Genomic DNA, 17,694 nt, shown 5'->3' with positions numbered 1-17,694 from the left:
CACCAAGTGGTACTTAATATTGCTCTAAGCACACCTGAAAGTTGAGTTAGTTAGTTAGACATGTTAGTTAAAATTTAAGCTTTAAGCTGTGTTGTATCACAACAGCTGAAACAAACAAACGACCCGATAGAAGCAATTATATCTGACTACTTTGTGGTGCTGTGCATGTGTGTGTATGTATATGTATATACAGTAGCTCCCCGATATACGCTATCGATCGGGACCGAGTGCTAATTATTGGTGGAAACTCCGGAGTAGATTAATGAATCCATTCCGATTTCGACGTATAAAAAACAGAGGATATTCCTGAAAAAAAAACCGGAGTATATTACTAGTAGTAATTCTGGAGTAATGCGGAGTTTGCTCCAGAGTTATCTTGATAATCCGGATTAATTACACAGAAGTAATCCGAAGTAATCTCCGATTTTAACTCCGTAGAGCACTACGGAATCAATTGCAGGTTACTCCGGACTACTCCTGTGTCAGCTGCTGATCTTATTTCGGATTCAAACCCGTAATCTAAATCGCTATGTCGATTTTTTTTAAATCCTAATATGCCAAATAAAGTATTTTAAGTCATTTCGGGATTAATATTACACTCCGATTGTGAAAGTTTAATTAAATTTTTCGTAAAAAAAAAGTATGAACTATCCTTTTTTAACATTGGCGTAAAGCGTAGAGATGTGCACACTGAGTAAGAATGTATTGAAATCCTCCAAGCAAAACTATGGTTTCAAATCAGTTCAATGAGTGTTAGTCACTCTTTTAATTGTTCAATTATTATGATTTACTGTTTTCTGATTATTCTTATTTCGGGAGGAGTAATGACTCATTCACTCACTCACTAATTCAGTCACACCCTATTTAAATATCTTTATCCAATCTTCTTTTCCGATGTGAATAATTAAAACGAGTAATTTTTCTCATCTCCAGTACAGCGAACTCGTAGTCGTAGAGTATGGCGTATAGCAGGCAGCTGCTGTATTAAAAATCCTGTTGCATCCGTGCAACCGTTTCTGGTTGGAAGTGAAGATTAACGGAGTGGTTTATCAAATGTAAAGCAAAACAAAAAAAACAATAATACACCCACACATAAACAGAATGGCGAGTAAGAAACCACCAATGGACGAAGCTCGCAGGGCACGGTAAGTAATTGAAGCAGGCGCGTTGAAGAAACATGCAATAAACAAACTCATATCTCTCTCCCTATCTCTATTCGGCAGTCTGATGTCCCTGGAGCAGAAAATACGCGACCCAAACAGCCTCAGCAACATCGACTGCTTGCTGGATACGCTGACTGCACTCGTGGCGGACTGTGATCATGAGAACGTGAAGATAGTTAAGAACATCGAAACGTTCATCAAACGCTGTAAGCATCCGACCATCGATCGCCCTCTCAATATCGGCCGAGGCCGAGCGAAAATTAGGACCGAGGCTACTAATTTTCGTTTTCCCCGCCTTTGCTTTCAATTCCACAGACAAAAATTTAGCCCGCGACATCACAAAGCTGCGCATGAATCCCAACGATTTCACCTTCATCAAGCTGATCGGTCGCGGCTCATTCGGCAAGGTGTTGCTGGTGCGACAGAAAAGCACCAAACAGGTGTACGCGATGAAACGGTTGTCCAAGTACGAGATGATTACCCGTGCAGATACCGCGTTCTTCTGGGAGGAGCGTTACATCATGGCAAACGCAAACTCCGACTGGATCGTGAAGCTGCATTTCGCGTTCCAGGACGCGAAATATCTGTACATGGTGATGGACTTTATGCCTGGCGGTGACATCGTCGGGCTGATGAACGTGTACGAGATACCGGAAAAGTGGGCACTGTTTTACACGATGGAGGTGGTGCTGGCGCTCGACACGATCCATCAGATGGGTTTCATCCATCGGGACGTGAAACCAGACAACATGCTGCTGGACATGCACGGTCACCTGAAGCTGGCCGATTTCGGTACGTGCATGCGGATGGACAGCGATGGGCTGGTGCGTTCGTCGAATGCGGTCGGTACGCCCGACTACATTAGCCCGGAGGTGTTGCAGTTTCAGGGCGAGAAGGATGGGTACGGGCGCGAGTGCGACTGGTGGTCGTTGGGCATCTTTCTGTACGAAATACTGATCGGCGATACGCCCTTCTTCTCCGACAGTCTTATCGGTACGTACAGTAAGATAATGGATCATAAAAATTGTCTCCACTTTCCGGACAATGCGCCGATGAGCGAGAATGCAAAATCGCTCATCAAGGGCTTTTTGACGGATCGTACCGTGCGACTCGGACGCTACAGTGTGGATGAAATTAAATCGCATCCATTTTTCATTAACGATACCTGGACGTTCGAGAATGTGCGCGATTCCGTACCGCCGGTAGTGCCCGAACTGAGCAGTGACGATGATACGCGCAACTTTGTCGAAGTTGATCGGAAAAACAGCATCGGTACAAACTTCCCAACGCCCACTACGTTTGTTGGAGATAATTTGCCGTTCATCGGGTTTACCTATTCGCCCGATTATCAGCTGCTGAGTGGTGAGGGTGCCGCTGGTACGGACGGTGAATCGGCCATCGAGGACACCACCGACAATAAGGAGGAGCTTACGAAAGGTCATCGCCATCGGCTGTCCAACAATGCCGAGCTGATGCGTATGGAGCATATGTTGCAGCGGGAGAAGCAGTCGGTGGAAACACTCGAGAAGCAGGAGCGGACGCTTCGCCAGCAGATTGAGGTGATCACCAAGCGGGAATCGGACATCCAGACGCTCGCGAACGAGTACGAGCGCGAACTGACCATGCTGAAGCACAGTTACCGCGAGGTACAGCGACGAGCGGACGGTGAGCAGGAAAATCGCAAAAAGCTCGAATGTGTGCTGGTCGAGACGACACAGCGTCTGCAGGAGGAACGGAACTTGCGAACGCGCGAAATGAACAATCAGCAGCAGTACACCGATCGTATCAGCGCACTGGAGAAGCAGCTAGCGGATGTGCAGGAAAAGTATAAGGCGGAAGTGGAGACTGGCCAGAAGTGCAAGAAGCAGATTGCGGAACTGCGCATGCTGAGCAGCAACGCGGAACAGAAGGCACTCGATCTGCAGTCGATGTTGCTTGGTTTGCAAACGATGCGCGATATGCTGCAGCAGGAGATGACCGAACTGCAGAGCCAGCTAGCGCAGGAGCGGAACACGCGCATCAAGCGTATGGAAATGCAGAAGGAGCTGGAGGTGAAGGTGCAGTCGCTGTGCGCGGATATGGAGCGCATGTCGGCACGCGAGCAGCAGGTGTTTGCTGACAACCGTACCCTGGTCGATCGGATTTCGGAGCTGGAAAAGGAGATTGCCTCGATGGAATGTGAGCTGAAGGCGGTGCAAAACCGTTACGATCAGGAGGTTCGGGCGCACCAGGAAACGGCTAAGGCACGGCTGTTGAACAATGAGGAGGCGAACATGCAGGAGGTAAAAGGTTAGTAAACATGCATGAAAGGTTTATCATCCACTAAACAGATCTCTAAACGATAATGTAAATTTTCGCGGTTAGGTCGTTATGTAGCGAGCACTGTTGAACTCATGTGTGTGGTTTATCATTTCTCAGATAATTTTCACCAAATTGTGTTCTAATTCTCCGGGATCGAGCGAACGTAAAAAACATTTATTAACTTTTTTCTCAACTTTTTCTTGTGGATTTTCTACGAGATAATTTTTTTTCTCAAAAGCTCTGTTTTCAGAAGGGTATCACGGTTTTATTGAATTTCGTGACCCTGAGCTTATAGAAAAACGCATGATACAAAAAACTGATTCTAATGATTGTTTCTAAAATTAAATTAATCCCTGCAATCAGCACTACAAAACAAGCTGACGGAGGAAAAGCTTGGTCGCCAGAAAGCTGAACAAAACTCGCAGGAAAAAGAGCGCCAGCTGTCCATGCTATCCGTCGACTATCGCCAGATTCAGCAGCGTTTGCAGAAGCTCGAAGGGGAATATCGCCAGGTACGTAAATCATCCATATGTGTGTGTGTGTGATTTGCATGTACTTTTATTTTATTTTTAATGTGTTGTATTTTTTTCTCTCTTTCGGAAGGAATCGGAAAAGGTAATTGCCCTACATAGTCAGTTAGAGCAGGAGCAGAGCAAAAAGAACAGTTTGCTGTCCGAGATAAGCCTTCAAAGCTCGGAGGTCGCCCACCTTAAGTCGAAGGAGATGCAGTCACAAAAGGAGCTGCAACAATTGCGAGATACACGCAAGAAGCTCGAGGAAGATGTCGCTAATGTTAAGAAGCAGCACAACACGGACATTCTGCAGGTAACTGCAACCGTCACTCGTTACCTACGATTCTCCGCGTGCCAGTAATAATTTTGTTCTTTCCCTGTTTGATTCCCCGTTACAGATGAAAGAAGTACAGGACCAGCTGGAGGTGGAACAATACTTCTCGAAACTGTATAAAACGCAATACAATGAGCTGCGGGAAGAGATGAAGGACCGTATGCGTCAGCTGCAAAAGCTAGACGAAGAACGTTGCAACATTATGCACCAGCTGCAGCTAGCCAATGCACGCGCCGACACCGAAGCGCTGGCCCGTTCGATTGCCGAAGAAACGGTCGCCGATTTAGAGAAGGAAAAAACCATGAAAGAGCTCGAGCTGAAGGATATGCTGACCAAGCACCGCAACGAGCTGATGGCCAAGGAAACCGTAGTGACGTCGCTGAAGGATGTCGAAGCGGAGCTGAAGAAGTCGCTCGGCAACAAGGAGTACGAGCTGGAAGATATGATGCAGCAGAGCAAGAAGCAGCAGGAAGAGCTGTACCGGCTGAAGTACGAGCTCGGCGAGCTGGATAAGTGTCGAGCAAAGTTGGTAAACGAAACCATTCTAAAGCAGCAGGCGGTAAACAAGCTGGCCGAAATAATGAACCGCAAGGATAACAACCTGACCAGCAAGCAGAAGATGAAGGTTAACTCGACGGCCGAGTTGCGCAAGAAGGAAAAGGAGAACAAACGTTTGCAGCAGGAGCTGTCCGTGGAGCGTGCCAAATATGACGAACTGTGCCAAAAGCACAACGAAACGATCAGTCAGCTGTCGCGAGAAATTGATGTACGTGTGACCCTTTTCTCAAAGCAATCGGTAGTTATAATTGCACTGTTTTTTGAACTTTCGCTTTTAGATTAAAACCAAGCTGCAGATGGAAATCGATTGCAAGGCGACGGAGATCGAACATTTGCAGATCAAATTGATCGAGACGGCATCGCTATCGTCCGTCGACAATGACATGATGGAGGAAAATCAGGACTCCATCTTTGAGGGCTGGTTGAGCGTACCGAACAAGCAGAACATTAAGCGGCACGGATGGAAGCGTCAGTTTGTAGTGGTGTCGCCCAAGCGAATCATTTTCTACAGCTCGGAGCTGGATAAGCAGAACACTAGCGATCCGTTGCTGATCATTGATCTGAGGTATAGTAATGTATGGTTGCTGTCAATTGAGTATTTTAAATGGTTTTTGGTGTTTTTTTTTTGCATTTCACCTTTGCAGCAAGGTGTTCCATGTTCGTCCGGTTACACAAGGTGACGTTATTCGTGCCGATCCCAAAGAAATACCGCGAATCTTTCAGCTACTGTACGCTGGCGAGGGTGAAGCGCGCCGTCCGGATGAGCAACAGCAGTCCGACGCTTCTTCGCGTAGCGACGAAAAACCACTCACGCTACAGTACAAAGGTACGGCACGTTGGGCGCGAGGAGGTAACTAGAAGTAACTCTCATATCTGTTTGTTTTTTTTTATTCTGCCCGACAGGCCACGAGTTCCTCCAAATAAGTTACCATATACCAACGACATGCGATCTTCCTTCCTGCCAGAAGACGCTCTGGCACGTCTTCAAATCACTGCCAGCGTATGAATGCAAACGGTAAGGGGTTAGCAGTACAGGGTTTCGTTTCATATAATGCTATTTTCCAAGTGGGTAGTAAATTATTTGAAATGCTTTCCTAAGAGATTGTACTATTTCATTATATGGATCAAACCCCTTTTAAGGTAGTAAAGATGCAGAACACACCTTTTGTATACTGAATCTGGGGATTTCTTCTTCCTCTCTCTCACACACACAATAGCTGTAGGTTCAAGCTGCACAAGGAGCATGTTGACAATAACAACCCACTAGCACCGTGCAAGCTGCATCATGATCCTAACCATGCGCGGGAAATGTTGCTACTTGCCGCCTCAAACGATGATCAGCACCGTTGGGTTAGTCGTCTTTCCAAGCGCATTCAGAAGAGTGGATACAAGGCTAACTCCAACAACAATGTCGGCACACTGGGAGGAAGTGGCAATAGCTCGATCGGGGGAAGCAGCGGTGGTGGAAATGGTGGTGGTGGTGGTCTGGGTAACAACGGTAACAATGGTAACTCCAACACCAATTTGGATTCGACGAAAGTTTCACCTAGGTAAGTGAAAACGCGCTTTTATCGTCTACGCAAATTAATGCTATTCTGATGTTTCTGATGGTTGCTCTCCGTTTTCAGCCAATCCGCACGATCCAATAATAAGCCAAGCTCGACAGCCGTTGTACAACGATCGGCCACTCTACCAACGAACGCTTCGCTAAAGCAACCGCCACCGTAAAAAAAAAACCAGCAAGAAGCCATCATTTATAATTTTTATTCATATTTTTTGCGAACGGATACTTTTTCGCTTTTGAGGTTTTTTTTATGGGTACTGATAGTATTTCTTGGCCCCACCTTCCATTCCAAATCTTCTCTAGAAATCCCGTCCACTGAATCGGGATTTTCGAAGCAAAACAAAACAGTTCTTAGTTCGATTGGTTGACAGTGCTAAAAATATTTTCCATTTTATTTATTACGGAGCAATTTTTCGTATATTTTGTATTAGCATTTCATTAATTTCATTCCAATGTTGGTTTTGCAACACACTAGGAAGCAACGCTAGTGAATGGATATGTGACCGAGCAAACGGTTAGAAGATAACGATCTTCTATGTGAGGAGGAAGCAGTGATTTTGAAACAAGCTTTCGAAAAACTAGGCAAACCAAGCTATTCACGTACATCGGTATTAGAAAACAACCAAACAAAAAAAAAAAAAACGATGCATTTTAATGTTCTGATAGCAAAACAAGGACCTGTGAATTTGTTAACAGAGAGCCATGCACTGTTGTGCGATCGAATTTTTATTTTTATAGAGCAGCTTTCAAAAATGGAATTATTGTGTTTCGTTTGTTGGTTTCACTTTTAGAGTGAAAAAGTTAGGTAAAAGGAGCAATTTTCGAATGTCTTTATTACGAATAGAACAGACAAAGATGAAATCATGGACTATCGTTCAATTTCAAATGTAATCAGTTAGGTAAACATCTTTGAAACATGCACGATTCGGCTGTATATTACAAATAGTTTTTATTTTCATTTCATCGATGTGTGTATATGTTTTTTTTTAATCCGGCTATTTTTAGCTGCAACATATTTGAGCCTACTACGCATAACCGATACAATTTTTGGCCTACCAGACACGTTGTAACACACTTGTAAGTTTAAACAAATGTACGATACATAAATCTAGTGACTTTCAATGTTTCATTATGTTGCACATTGACAACCATATTTGCCATTTTTCGAAGGATTCTGTTTTGCCTAGTACAATAAACATGGTTGCAAAAAAACCGAATAACGACCAGTATGCCGATATAATAGCAAAACACTCTACGAAAACGCCCCATTTCAGTATCTTTCTAACTGCTGCATTCCTACGAACAAACACCGCGATATACCTGTAGTAAACGGCTTAACCTGTCTTCTTGTTTGTTCGTCTTTCTTGTTTCATTTTGTTTGCTCTAGTGCGCTAATCTTTGCTCAATCCTTGTTAATGAACAATGCTATTAGGTACTCTACACATTGTTATTGCGTACGCGTACGAAGGCATCTGGATACAAATAATGTTGCAGATGTTTTTTGTCTGATGTTTGTATAAAGTCGTTAGGATTTATGACACTTTTATAGTAATAACCAATTAATGGCGTTAAAGAAGATAGTTATATGTATTCGTATATATATTTTTTTACATAGCAGAAGCAGAAGCACATTCGTAATGTCCAGTAGTATTAGTTGCTTCGGCAGAGTCCGTTTCTTGGACACGATTGTCCATAGATTGGATAACACCGATGGCGTGATAGCAGAATAGAAAACGAACGAGAAGTGTGTGTTATATTTAGCAAACGGAAGTATTCGTAAACGGTTAATAGTGGCTTTGCTACTATCAGTTAGGCAGAAAAGAGACAAGATGGATATTTTTTTACAAAACAGTTAACAACAACAGGGAAGAAAATGATAAAACTCTAGACAAAAAGAAAATAATTGAGTTAAAATAGAAGCAGCAACAACAAAAAAGGAGTCGGTTTGAGGGTTTTTTGTACAAACTAGTATGCAGATTCTACTGTAAATCCCTAAAAACCTAATTCTACAATTTCTCACACACACGCTAATGACGGATAACTGGGCGAAGCGAATTGCATTTGTTAGGAATAAGTGATTGTGGTAAGTGAATCATGAAGTGAACACAACTCCCCCCTTAGGATAGGTAGTTGTTTTGTTGTATATTCTATTTTCTATGTCTTTCAAGCCATGGGGTGGCGTACATCTAACTACTATACGAATATCATACTGTAATTATTGAGTCAATCGAATCGAATCGCCGGCAACCGGTTAGCCAATTGCCGGTAAGATTAAGTGATAAATGAACGCATCGGTATACATCCGTTCGTGAAGGTACAGAGGACGAATGTTGTACGGGAAACAATTGAACGCGACCGTTTTGCACCATACAGAAGTGGTGAAAACATTTGCGTTAGAGAAAAGTTCTTTGAAGCATCCTTATAGTGCCTTGAAATGTAACATATCGCACCGTTAAATAATGACACGCTTTTTCCGATATTTTGAAACGAACTAATAACACCACAGCAACTGTTACTATACAAGCGCTCAAGCTTGTTCAACGCTACAGAAAAAAAAAACAAAACAGCAAGCATTTTACGGAAACAATATTCTTATAAAAAAAGATGGAAGATTTACACCACTACCAAATGTAAATAAAAGAAGAGCAAAAACAAGTGGAGAATCCAAGAAAAAAAAACCTCTACACATCTTGACAATAAAAAAAGTAATTAAATAACGAATGAGTGAGAGAACCGAAATTGTTGCCAACTGCGTGTGTGAAGTAGATTTGTAGATTAAAAAAGAAGAAGAAAAAAATACGATTATTGTTTTTTTACGACGCTGATAATCGATTACAAGCCCTTTAAAATTTGTAATAATAAAAGAAGAAAGTCAATCAACAACAGTTTTTTTTTTTAATTTTTTTTAGGTATTTACGAACCGACAAATTCTGCAGAAATGCCACGTGTTTGAAGTTCTAACACACCACCTGTTTATTGATTTGATGGTTGTATCCAACTACGTAGGCTTGTTCGTAACAGCCGTTACGTTTCTCAAAGGTTACAAAGTGCTGTGTCTAATTCCGGACGCTCAATCTGGAACAGTGCGCTTGACTAGGGCGTATCCAGATGGTAGCAATCTGCCAGTGGTTGTTGAAGCGAAGCAGCCACAAACCCGATGTCAGTGGAGAAGTGTTGCCTGGATGGGAGTATCGTTCAATGTGATATTTGACGATTTTATAACCAACACAACTTAACCAAACCTGTTCTGTACAGAATAGCAAATTTTGTGTTTATTTCATACATAACATAGACTGTAAGTTTAGTTTTCTATATACAAAAGACAACCACGATTACCAATACAACGGGCGCGTTCGGGTGCGTACATGCAAGGGAATGGTCGTTAGTTATTGTCTTTTAACTATTAGCTTAAAATATATTTTTGTTTCCATTTAGGGAAAACGCAATTATAACACATACATATTCTGCACAAACGGATATAATCATTTGTTCAACTAACTATTTACGTAACTAAATACTTCTTGTCCTTCCTCCAGACACTTCCACCAAGTCGTCTATTGCCTAATCTGTGGTGTACAGCACGCAAAACTATTATCTTCTTTTTTGTCCTCGTAATCCGACTCCCGCGTTCCTTAGGGACCTTTAACAAACATCAAATGAACGTTGAAGTGAGTGAACGGGTTAGTGTGGATTCTTGGTTGGAAGCTATAACACAATATGTCATTTAGTAAATCCAAATTAAGTATGAAGTAAGCAACGGTTCCATCAGTCGAATCTGGTCGCTTTATAGCAAGACGTAACAATTACGCCTTTTATGGGGTGAGCACAGTTGGAAAAAAGAGAAAGTATTTCTTAAAGAAATAAAATGCATTTTGTAGGTTTACGAGACGAGTATCATATCCCAACCAGAACGTCTCTATTCCGCGCACAGGACTGACTATTTAGCTACCAGCTTACAATCAAGTTATAGAAGCCAAGAATAGCAGGCCAAGAAGGGCCGTTCAAGGTTGTTGACATAAACAGGGTAGCATCTTAGAAGTGATACACTTTGATTATATGCAAACATTGAAACTAAGTTAGATTTATCTTCGGAATCAATTTGAATAACGCTGTTGGAAATCGTTGCAACTTTTGCTGCAAACTGCGATTTCATCATTCTCGTTGCTCGCGACCTTAAAGTTTACAACTTTTTTAAACTTTCGCTTCGAAATCATAGTACCGTGGGTTATAGGTGTGATTTAAATCGATTCCGAAGAGAGGTTTCAACATAAACAAAGTGTACAATTTCTAAGATTCCACCATGTTTTTCACAGAGCAGGTAAAAAATAGCGACATAGTTTCTTATTCTTCTTCTTCTTGGTTTAACGACCTCTAAGGTCATGCAGGCCATCGAAATGGCTTACTAGACTGCCGATACCACGTAGTTGGTTAGTCAATCCTCACTCGGGGGGACGGTCCGGGTGGGAATTGAACCCCGGTCCTGCCGTTTGAAGACCGGCGCCGCTGTCGCCTATACCACCGGACCGCGGCCGCACCCCGGCATAGTTTACGAGCAACCTTATCCAATGCAACGGAAGGACCTACGAGCCGTCTTAAGGTGACTGTGGTGGTTCCCGACTAAAGTATGGTGCCGTATCTTGCACCAACAGCGTATGGCAAACGTCGCACACCCGAGCCGGTTTTCGATTCGGTCCAGATGGGACCGATTTCGATAAGCATGGCTGACAGTAGATGGTGCCACAGTGCCGACAGTGTTGTTTGCGACGCGTTACGGTAAACTCTTTTTTACAGTTCGGACACTGATCCACATCGTCGTCGTCCTGCCAGCGTACCTGCGTGTCCGCCGAACGGATCTTCTCTAGCTGCATCTGCAGCGATTGCGACAGCTTGACGAAATCCTTCTGCACTGCCTCGTTGTTCGCCAAATCTTCCTGCAGTACCATCATCTTACTCCGTAAATCATTGTTCTGCCGGTCGAGCCGTTCGTTGCACGCCTGCAGCTCGATGATCTGCATCCGCAGATCCGAGTTTTGCTTCTGCTGCTCCACGTCAGTCCGCTCCAGCTCCTCCCGGACGCTGACGAGCAGGTTAAAGTCGTGCTCCTGTTTGCGCAGTTGCTCCATCAGTGCGTGCTGCTTTTGAATGAAATGTTGCTCAGCTTTTTTAACTTCCCGGTCACGGCATCGCTGCTGCTCCTGTAGGAGTGCCACCTCGTCCTGCATGCTACGTGCTTTCCGTTCCGCAAATTCACAGCCGGCTTTGGTGACAATTAAATTTTCATGCAGCGTCAGTACGAGCTCCTGCAGCTCCTCAATGCTTTGCGGAAAGTTTATCTCTTGGTCTTTCAGTGCGTCCGAGCTGGCAATATATTTGCCGGACAGGAAATCGTTATCCTGCTGCAGGCTGTTCAGTTTGTAGCAAATGTGTTCGCGTTCCTGGGTTAACTTTTGCATTTCGTCCCGCAGTGCTAGCTTTAGCTGGCTGTAGTCGCGTCGCAGCTTTTCGAGCGCTTGCTCTGTATCGGTGGACCATTCGGTAAGCTTCTGCACCTCGTTCTTATGCTCCTCGCGCTTCCTGTGCCATTGCACCTCGAGATCGGCACGCAGGGCCGCCTCCTTCGTTACTTGCTCTTTCAAGCGCTCCAAGCTTTTTTCCCACGCAATCGTACGCTTCTTTTCGTCCTCCTGCTGACGTGCCAGGTTCGCTTCGTAGGTGGCACACTGTTCACAGGGCTGGGGAGGTTTCGGTTCGACCATGGGAGGTTCCTGCACCGGACCAGCCGGTCCATTCAGCATACCGATCAAAGCCGACGCCTGCGTTCCATCCCGGTGCTGGTCGCGGACCGTAGTAAAGGTTTCGATTTCTTCGTACGCAAGCCTTAGCTTTTCTTTCAGTGATTTGATCTCCTCTTCCAGCGGTACTACCAGCGAACGTAACACTTCCGCATCTTCCTGTGCCTAAAATGAGAAAATTTGGGGCGGAGAAAAACGGATAAAAGAAAATTAGTTATTTTGTTTATTGAGACAGTTTTTTTTGACGATTCGCTGTAAGAACTTTTTACTGTTGCATTACATATCATGAAGATAGCTATGCAATATTCTGATGAAAATTAACTCTCGTCCTTTCTATTAATTTTAATATGCTCCCTAGAAACTCCTATTTGCAGTAAGTATATAGCACCAGCTATTGAATTTCGTTTAACAAGTTATAAACCTTCCAAGTTGCCAAGAATATTTACAGATAAAATTAGCTGTGGTTTGCTCACAAAACAGCAAATTTCAAGTCAATCGGATTCCTAGAATCGGAGGAAAAAGCAATAAAAATCGGCTTGGCTACCAGTGTAGCCTGGAATAGGGTTAATTGACCAAAAACAAAACAAACAAACAATAACAATCGCTGTACTACTTCCGATAAATTCAAGCTGGTTCAGATCAAAACCGTTGAAAATCGGAAATATAAACTTTAATGGAACAGGGTTCAAGATATAACCCGGCAGAAATCATTACATACCCTACGATAAAGTACAAACTAGCGATGGGACAAACGGCTCCGTTGACGGAACCGGTTCCAGGGCCCACTCCGCACCCACAGCTCTGAACGAACGACTTGAACTAAGATAAAACTTTCTTTTACAGCTGATGATTAACGGAACGGAGGGGATGTCGTGGGGTCGGAGTAGTAGTAGTGTTGTGCGTACTGTGTAAGAATGAATTGATGATTTAAATAACCTACTCACAAAGATTTTTCCTCTTTTGAAGTGAGTGAGAACTCTTTTGGGAATCGTCAAACTCACTCACCAACGAGTTAAAAGTCGCCACAGGGACTCGAAGCGCAAATAATGTTTGAAACTCTTTTAGAATTCGAATCAACAGAGAGCTATGGGGTTTCGAAGCGCAGCGAGTTGTCTTGTTATAACGACTCCCATAAAAGAGTTATTAAAAGAGTGAATTAATTCCTTGAAAGGAGTTGTTGTTCGAATCACTAGTTTTGGGCCGTGGATGCGGAACCGGTTCCGAAACCGTTGGATCGAAACCGTGGGTGCGCTCGGCAACACCCATCACTAGTACAAACACTGCTGGACAGCCGCACACATACACACATATACCAATACACATATCACGCACATGGACGTGTAACATCCGTTCGTTAGGGGATGTTGCTGATGGTTATGCTTCGATTTCACACACTTATGATTAGGACCACTGGGAATTATGATTATGATTAAATTCACTCTTATCTGCGATCCAACGAATTTTCAACGCTTACCACATCCACCGTTGCTGAAGGGTCCATTGCGCAAAAAGGGAGGAGGGGTGTCTAATCTGTGCAAACACAATAAGCTACACGAGCATTTGATTCATGCTACGGGTGAAAAGCGCACTACTCTCGGACGCGGTGATAGTTGATTATGACAGTTGGCGCTTTTGCAATGGTCGGGGATAGCTTTCACGGTTTGTGTGTGTGAGTATAGGGCGGATAGGGAGGCTGTTAGCATGAGGGCACACATGCACTACTAGTGTATGACACATAAAGTAGGCAACCATCAATAGACGGACCAGTGCGCACGAGTACGTTTAATAGATTTTTTTTTTGTTTTGTTTGCCAAACGAAAACAATCAATTTTTGCACAACTTAAAGTAAAACAAACACGAAAGAATCGAACTTCCATTCCAATTCAATTCAACATACATACGTACATATTTCTTTACCTTCCGCATTGAATCTTCCAGGTTGTCGCAGCTGCTAGAATCGGCTGCACCGAGCTTGAGTATTATTTTCTTCGCCTGCTGCACGGTTTTTGCAAGGCTCGGTGACACCTTCACCAAAGCAAAAAAAAAGATTAAATAAACAAATCGCTAGTAAGACAATAAACAAAACTACCCTCCCATTCACCGGGACACACAGATGCAATGATTTGGTATCGGTTAGGAACATCTGAAAATAGAACGTACCTGGTTACTATCCGCAAGCTCTTCCTTTAGCTGCCGTATCTCCTCCGCAAGCCGGCCATTTTCATCCTTCAGCTGCTGTACCGATTCGCGCATCAGGGACGATTCGTCGAGCGTTTCATTTACCAGCTGCTTTAGGGTGCGGTTTTCATCCTCCACCTGGTTGCGCTGCTCTTCCGCATCCTTTTCCCTGCTGTACTCCATTATCATCAGCTGTGCTTTAGCTTCCTCGAGCTCTTTCCGTGCGTTAGCCGATTCGGCTGCAAGTCGTTTGCACTCATCTACAGCAGGAAGCCGGAAAGGAAACCAAAACAAAACAGTAGTATTTTAAAAAGAAGATTCTCTTCCACCGCGATGCATTCCGCTTTGCTTACTTTCTTTGGCAAGGTACAGCTCCTTCATTCGGGCCCGCTGTTGGTTGAATTCTTCCCTCATTCGCAGCAATTCCTTCTGAGCAGTTTGGGACGGGTTTTCCGGTACGTAATCCACATCGTCGGTCGCGGCACCGGACGCTGGTTCGGTATTTTTCTTTTCACCTTCCATTTAGGAAGTGTTGAGCGGTTTTTAACAATCTGCCGAGCACAGAGTATGGGAAGGGTGGGTTAGATATCAGAAATGCTAGCTACTCAAAATGTTTACCTTTCATTCGTACGGCGAACCGGCCAGCACCGATATAGGATGCCACCCTATAATATGCTTTCTGCGGTTTTCGTTTCTTTTTTTGTTTTTCTTTTTGGTACGGTCTGTCCTCGCTCGCGAACGTCAAATGACGAGCAAAGTCATGATGTTCACAACCTCTGTGAACGTGAGGTAGCAAAAAACCCAGCCACCGAAAATATAAAACTTGATATAAATAAAAATACATAGACGGGAATCCTTTTCCTGCCTGAAGGTCGCGGGCCACGGGAAATTTCTATTTGTTGAAATCGATGTTGAACCGTCAAAAATTTCAAATCTACGATATAAGCTTTTTCTCCATTGCCCCATGTCCGTAGCAGGTGTGTGCACCAGGTTCTCAAAAAGCGATTTCACAAGCGAAAAAATTTCATAAACACTCTTGAGAGCTTGAAATTTTGAAATCTCTCGTAGCCTCAAGATGGAACACAATCGCTTTGTTTTGAAGCCGCCATGATGAACATTGGAAATATGTCTGATTACTTTCAATACGCTCAGTACGGCAAAGAAACTTGTTTTTTTTTCCGGGTTAAAAGAAAACGACTAGCAACTTCCATCGCACGTTCAGCGATTCGCAACACGTAATTATTTTGTTTTTAATCAAAACTATTTTTTCAAACCGCAACACTTTATACAACAACCTTGTCAATGGGAGCGGATGGGCCCCAACCTGTTGATTGTTGTAGCAACCTTGACCGTTCGGAGCGGATTCGTTTGACAGCACGAAAACACTTGGATTCCTTTTTGATAACAAGGCAGAACACAATAAACAACGAGAAAAAAAAGATATCTTTCTAGATCGTCATAAAGTAGCCATTTTTGAACGATTTGTGTAGTGTGAAAAGTGTGTGTGTTGTTTGTTGGCAGGTGGAAAACATGGAGAACGTTCGCGTGCGAGCTATACCCGCTAGGAATCACCGCCCAGCAGGCTGCATGGTGTAAAAGGTGTATCGTGCATCGCAATACAACCATCCCGCGATCAGAGCGATTTGTGCGAGCTTTGCAAACTGCGAGAAGCTGCGAAGCAACATTGGGCCAAACCCCGTTTCAATCGTGCGTGCACGAAACACCCTACTCGGTGACGGTACTGTGTGGGTGTACGGTATCGGTGAAGCGAGAGTAGGGGAGGGGGAAAGGAAAAAAAAACGTCGCACGGAAAGCCGGAGCCATTCTTGGGCTAAGAAGCTGGGCACCGGAAGTGCGGACGTTCAGCGATTACGGGTACAGCTGTACAGCCCAAACGACTCGGAGCTCAACTAGTGTCAGATAAAAAGGCGGCGCCGGGAGTCACACCACCGTTGCATCGCGCTTCACACAGTTTAAGCAAAGTCGGTGGTTCCTCCAGATCGACTGCAACCTTCTTCATACCACACTACCACCACCATCTGCCCCTTCACCTGCCCCACGAATGTTGCTCACCGTTTCCAAAAAGACATCAGTGCTAAACGTGCGACGAGTTTAAGCCTAACCTGTCGTAGTGCTTGCAGTGAAGTTCTCTGTACGCTAAAATGTGGGGTACGTAATCAACGCGCGTCCTTCAATCAGCATTCAGCAATAAGAAAAAAAGGCACACAGCACAGCAGTTGGCAGGATTTTTGGAAGACACAACAAGAAACCCTACCCTGACTCTGCACTAAACTGCCGGAACGATGCACAGTTTCTTTAATGGTGAGTCCCCTTTTTTTAACCCGTCTCTAATGTACGTATTTAAGAAAAATCTTTCCCTTTCCAATACTGAGATAAATGCGGATATGACAGAACCAAAAATTGGCAGCAATAATGATATCCTTACGGATAGGGGGCGGTCCGGTGGTAGAGGTGACAGCGGCGCCGGTCTTCACACGGCAGAACCGGGACACGAATCTCATCCGGACACCTTTTTTCCCGTAGTCTGACTATCCGAACTACGTGGTATCCGCAAGTCGGATGAGCCATTAGTTGGCCAGCGTGACCTAGCTGATCCTTCAGCGAAGAACAAGAAGAATGATCCTTTCGTCCTTCCAGGGAATCCAATACAATCATTGGGTTTAGATGTTTGTTTCTCCCAGTCCCCGTTGCTTAGGAAGGAAGCCATGACGACGAGCAAGATGATGATGATGCTGTTGGACTGTGGTTTGGAGGTCTGTCGACTGCTCGAACAGCACGTAAATATAGCCAAGCGATGCTTTCACGTGCACGGCAACATGCGCAACCAGCACATGACGTGTTTGGAAGGCGTACCTCGGTTTAGTGCCGGAATTGGATAAATCCAAACCTGATCGCTCCAAGGCAGTACTGGCGGTGGTGGTGATGGTCCTAACGAATCATCCAACCCAATCGCACACGATTTTGCGCCTGCATAAACGCTGTTCGCAAAATTCGGTTATGAGAGAGAGAGAAACCAAAGAAAAAAAAAAAAGGGAAGCCAAAAATAGGGATTGTCGAACGAAATTTATTTATTCTTCTACTCCCTTCAGTTTCTCCCACCCCGTCTTTTGCACGTACCTGCTAACCCCCGTTGTTCGGGGCATGCTCTCACTAGCGGGCGCGTCCGAGCTTCCCATATTGCAGCCCGCATTTACCTCAACCATTTCCTACCCGTGCAGCTTGTCCACCCATGCTTTCCCATGCTCTTTTCTTCCCGCGCGATATTTATAGC

The 17,694-nt window shown here is 44.2% G+C and overlaps 3 protein-coding genes across 5 annotated transcripts in view; 2 read left to right on the top strand and 1 right to left on the bottom strand.

The window, feature by feature from the left end:
* LOC126567383 (histone deacetylase 4) overlaps positions 1-17,694 on the top strand; it is a 171,247-nt gene that overhangs the window by 91,557 nt on the left and 61,996 nt on the right. For 2 of the 3 annotated variants that reach the window (XM_050223615.1, XM_050223608.1), the window contains exon 1: positions 16,700-16,724. The exons of the other annotated variant lie outside the window; for it this stretch is intronic. In XM_050223615.1, the coding sequence (XP_050079572.1) occupies positions 16,706-16,724 (19 nt within the window). In that variant the 5' untranslated portion in view covers positions 16,700-16,705. Of the gene's footprint in view, positions 1-16,699; positions 16,725-17,694 lie in introns of those variants that run through there. 3 annotated transcript variants of the gene reach the window in all.
* On the top strand, positions 1,102-6,605 carry LOC126566156 (rho-associated protein kinase 1). The gene is made up of 11 exons (XM_050223241.1): positions 1,102-1,145; positions 1,224-1,369; positions 1,479-3,452; positions 3,828-3,976; positions 4,068-4,289; positions 4,375-5,076; positions 5,147-5,433; positions 5,513-5,694; positions 5,772-5,883; positions 6,086-6,418; positions 6,497-6,605. The coding sequence occupies exons 1-11, from the start codon at positions 1,102-1,104 to the stop codon at positions 6,594-6,596; spliced, it is 4,251 nt and encodes a 1,416-aa protein (XP_050079198.1). The 3' UTR covers positions 6,597-6,605.
* Positions 11,012-14,924, bottom strand: LOC126556407 (rab GTPase-binding effector protein 1). Its single transcript, XM_050211676.1, has 4 exons — positions 14,756-14,924; positions 14,385-14,662; positions 14,130-14,249; positions 11,012-12,389 (listed from the first exon to the last, which is right to left on the bottom strand). The coding sequence occupies exons 1-4, from the start codon at positions 14,922-14,924 to the stop codon at positions 11,025-11,027; spliced, it is 1,932 nt and encodes a 643-aa protein (XP_050067633.1). The 3' UTR covers positions 11,012-11,024.

The sequence above is a fragment of the Anopheles maculipalpis genome, chromosome X, assembly GCF_943734695.1.
Source record: "Anopheles maculipalpis chromosome X, idAnoMacuDA_375_x, whole genome shotgun sequence".
Taxonomy (NCBI): Eukaryota; Metazoa; Arthropoda; class Insecta; order Diptera; family Culicidae; genus Anopheles; species Anopheles maculipalpis.
The sequence above is the reverse complement of the archived record's forward strand: the minus strand, read 5'-3'. Positions and strand labels throughout refer to the sequence as shown.

Excerpts from the sequence above, each read along its gene's own strand:
- LOC126566156 (XM_050223241.1), top strand. The coding sequence starts at position 1,102 with ATGGCGAGTAAGAAACCACCAATGGACGAAGCTCGCAGGGCACG. Across the intron at positions 1,146-1,223 it reads GACGAAGCTCGCAGGGCACG|TCTGATGTCCCTGGAGCAGA; the intron begins GTAAGTAATTGA and ends TCTATTCGGCAG. Across the intron at positions 1,370-1,478 it reads CGAAACGTTCATCAAACGCT|ACAAAAATTTAGCCCGCGAC; the intron begins GTAAGCATCCGA and ends TCAATTCCACAG.
- LOC126556407 (XM_050211676.1), bottom strand. The coding sequence starts at position 14,924 with ATGGAAGGTGAAAAGAAAAATACCGAACCAGCGTCCGGTGCCGCGACC. Across the intron at positions 14,663-14,755 it reads GCTGTACCTTGCCAAAGAAA|ATGAGTGCAAACGACTTGCA; the intron begins GTAAGCAAAGCG and ends TTCCTGCTGTAG. Across the intron at positions 14,250-14,384 it reads AGCTTGCGGATAGTAACCAG|GTGTCACCGAGCCTTGCAAA; the intron begins GTACGTTCTATT and ends GCTTTGGTGAAG.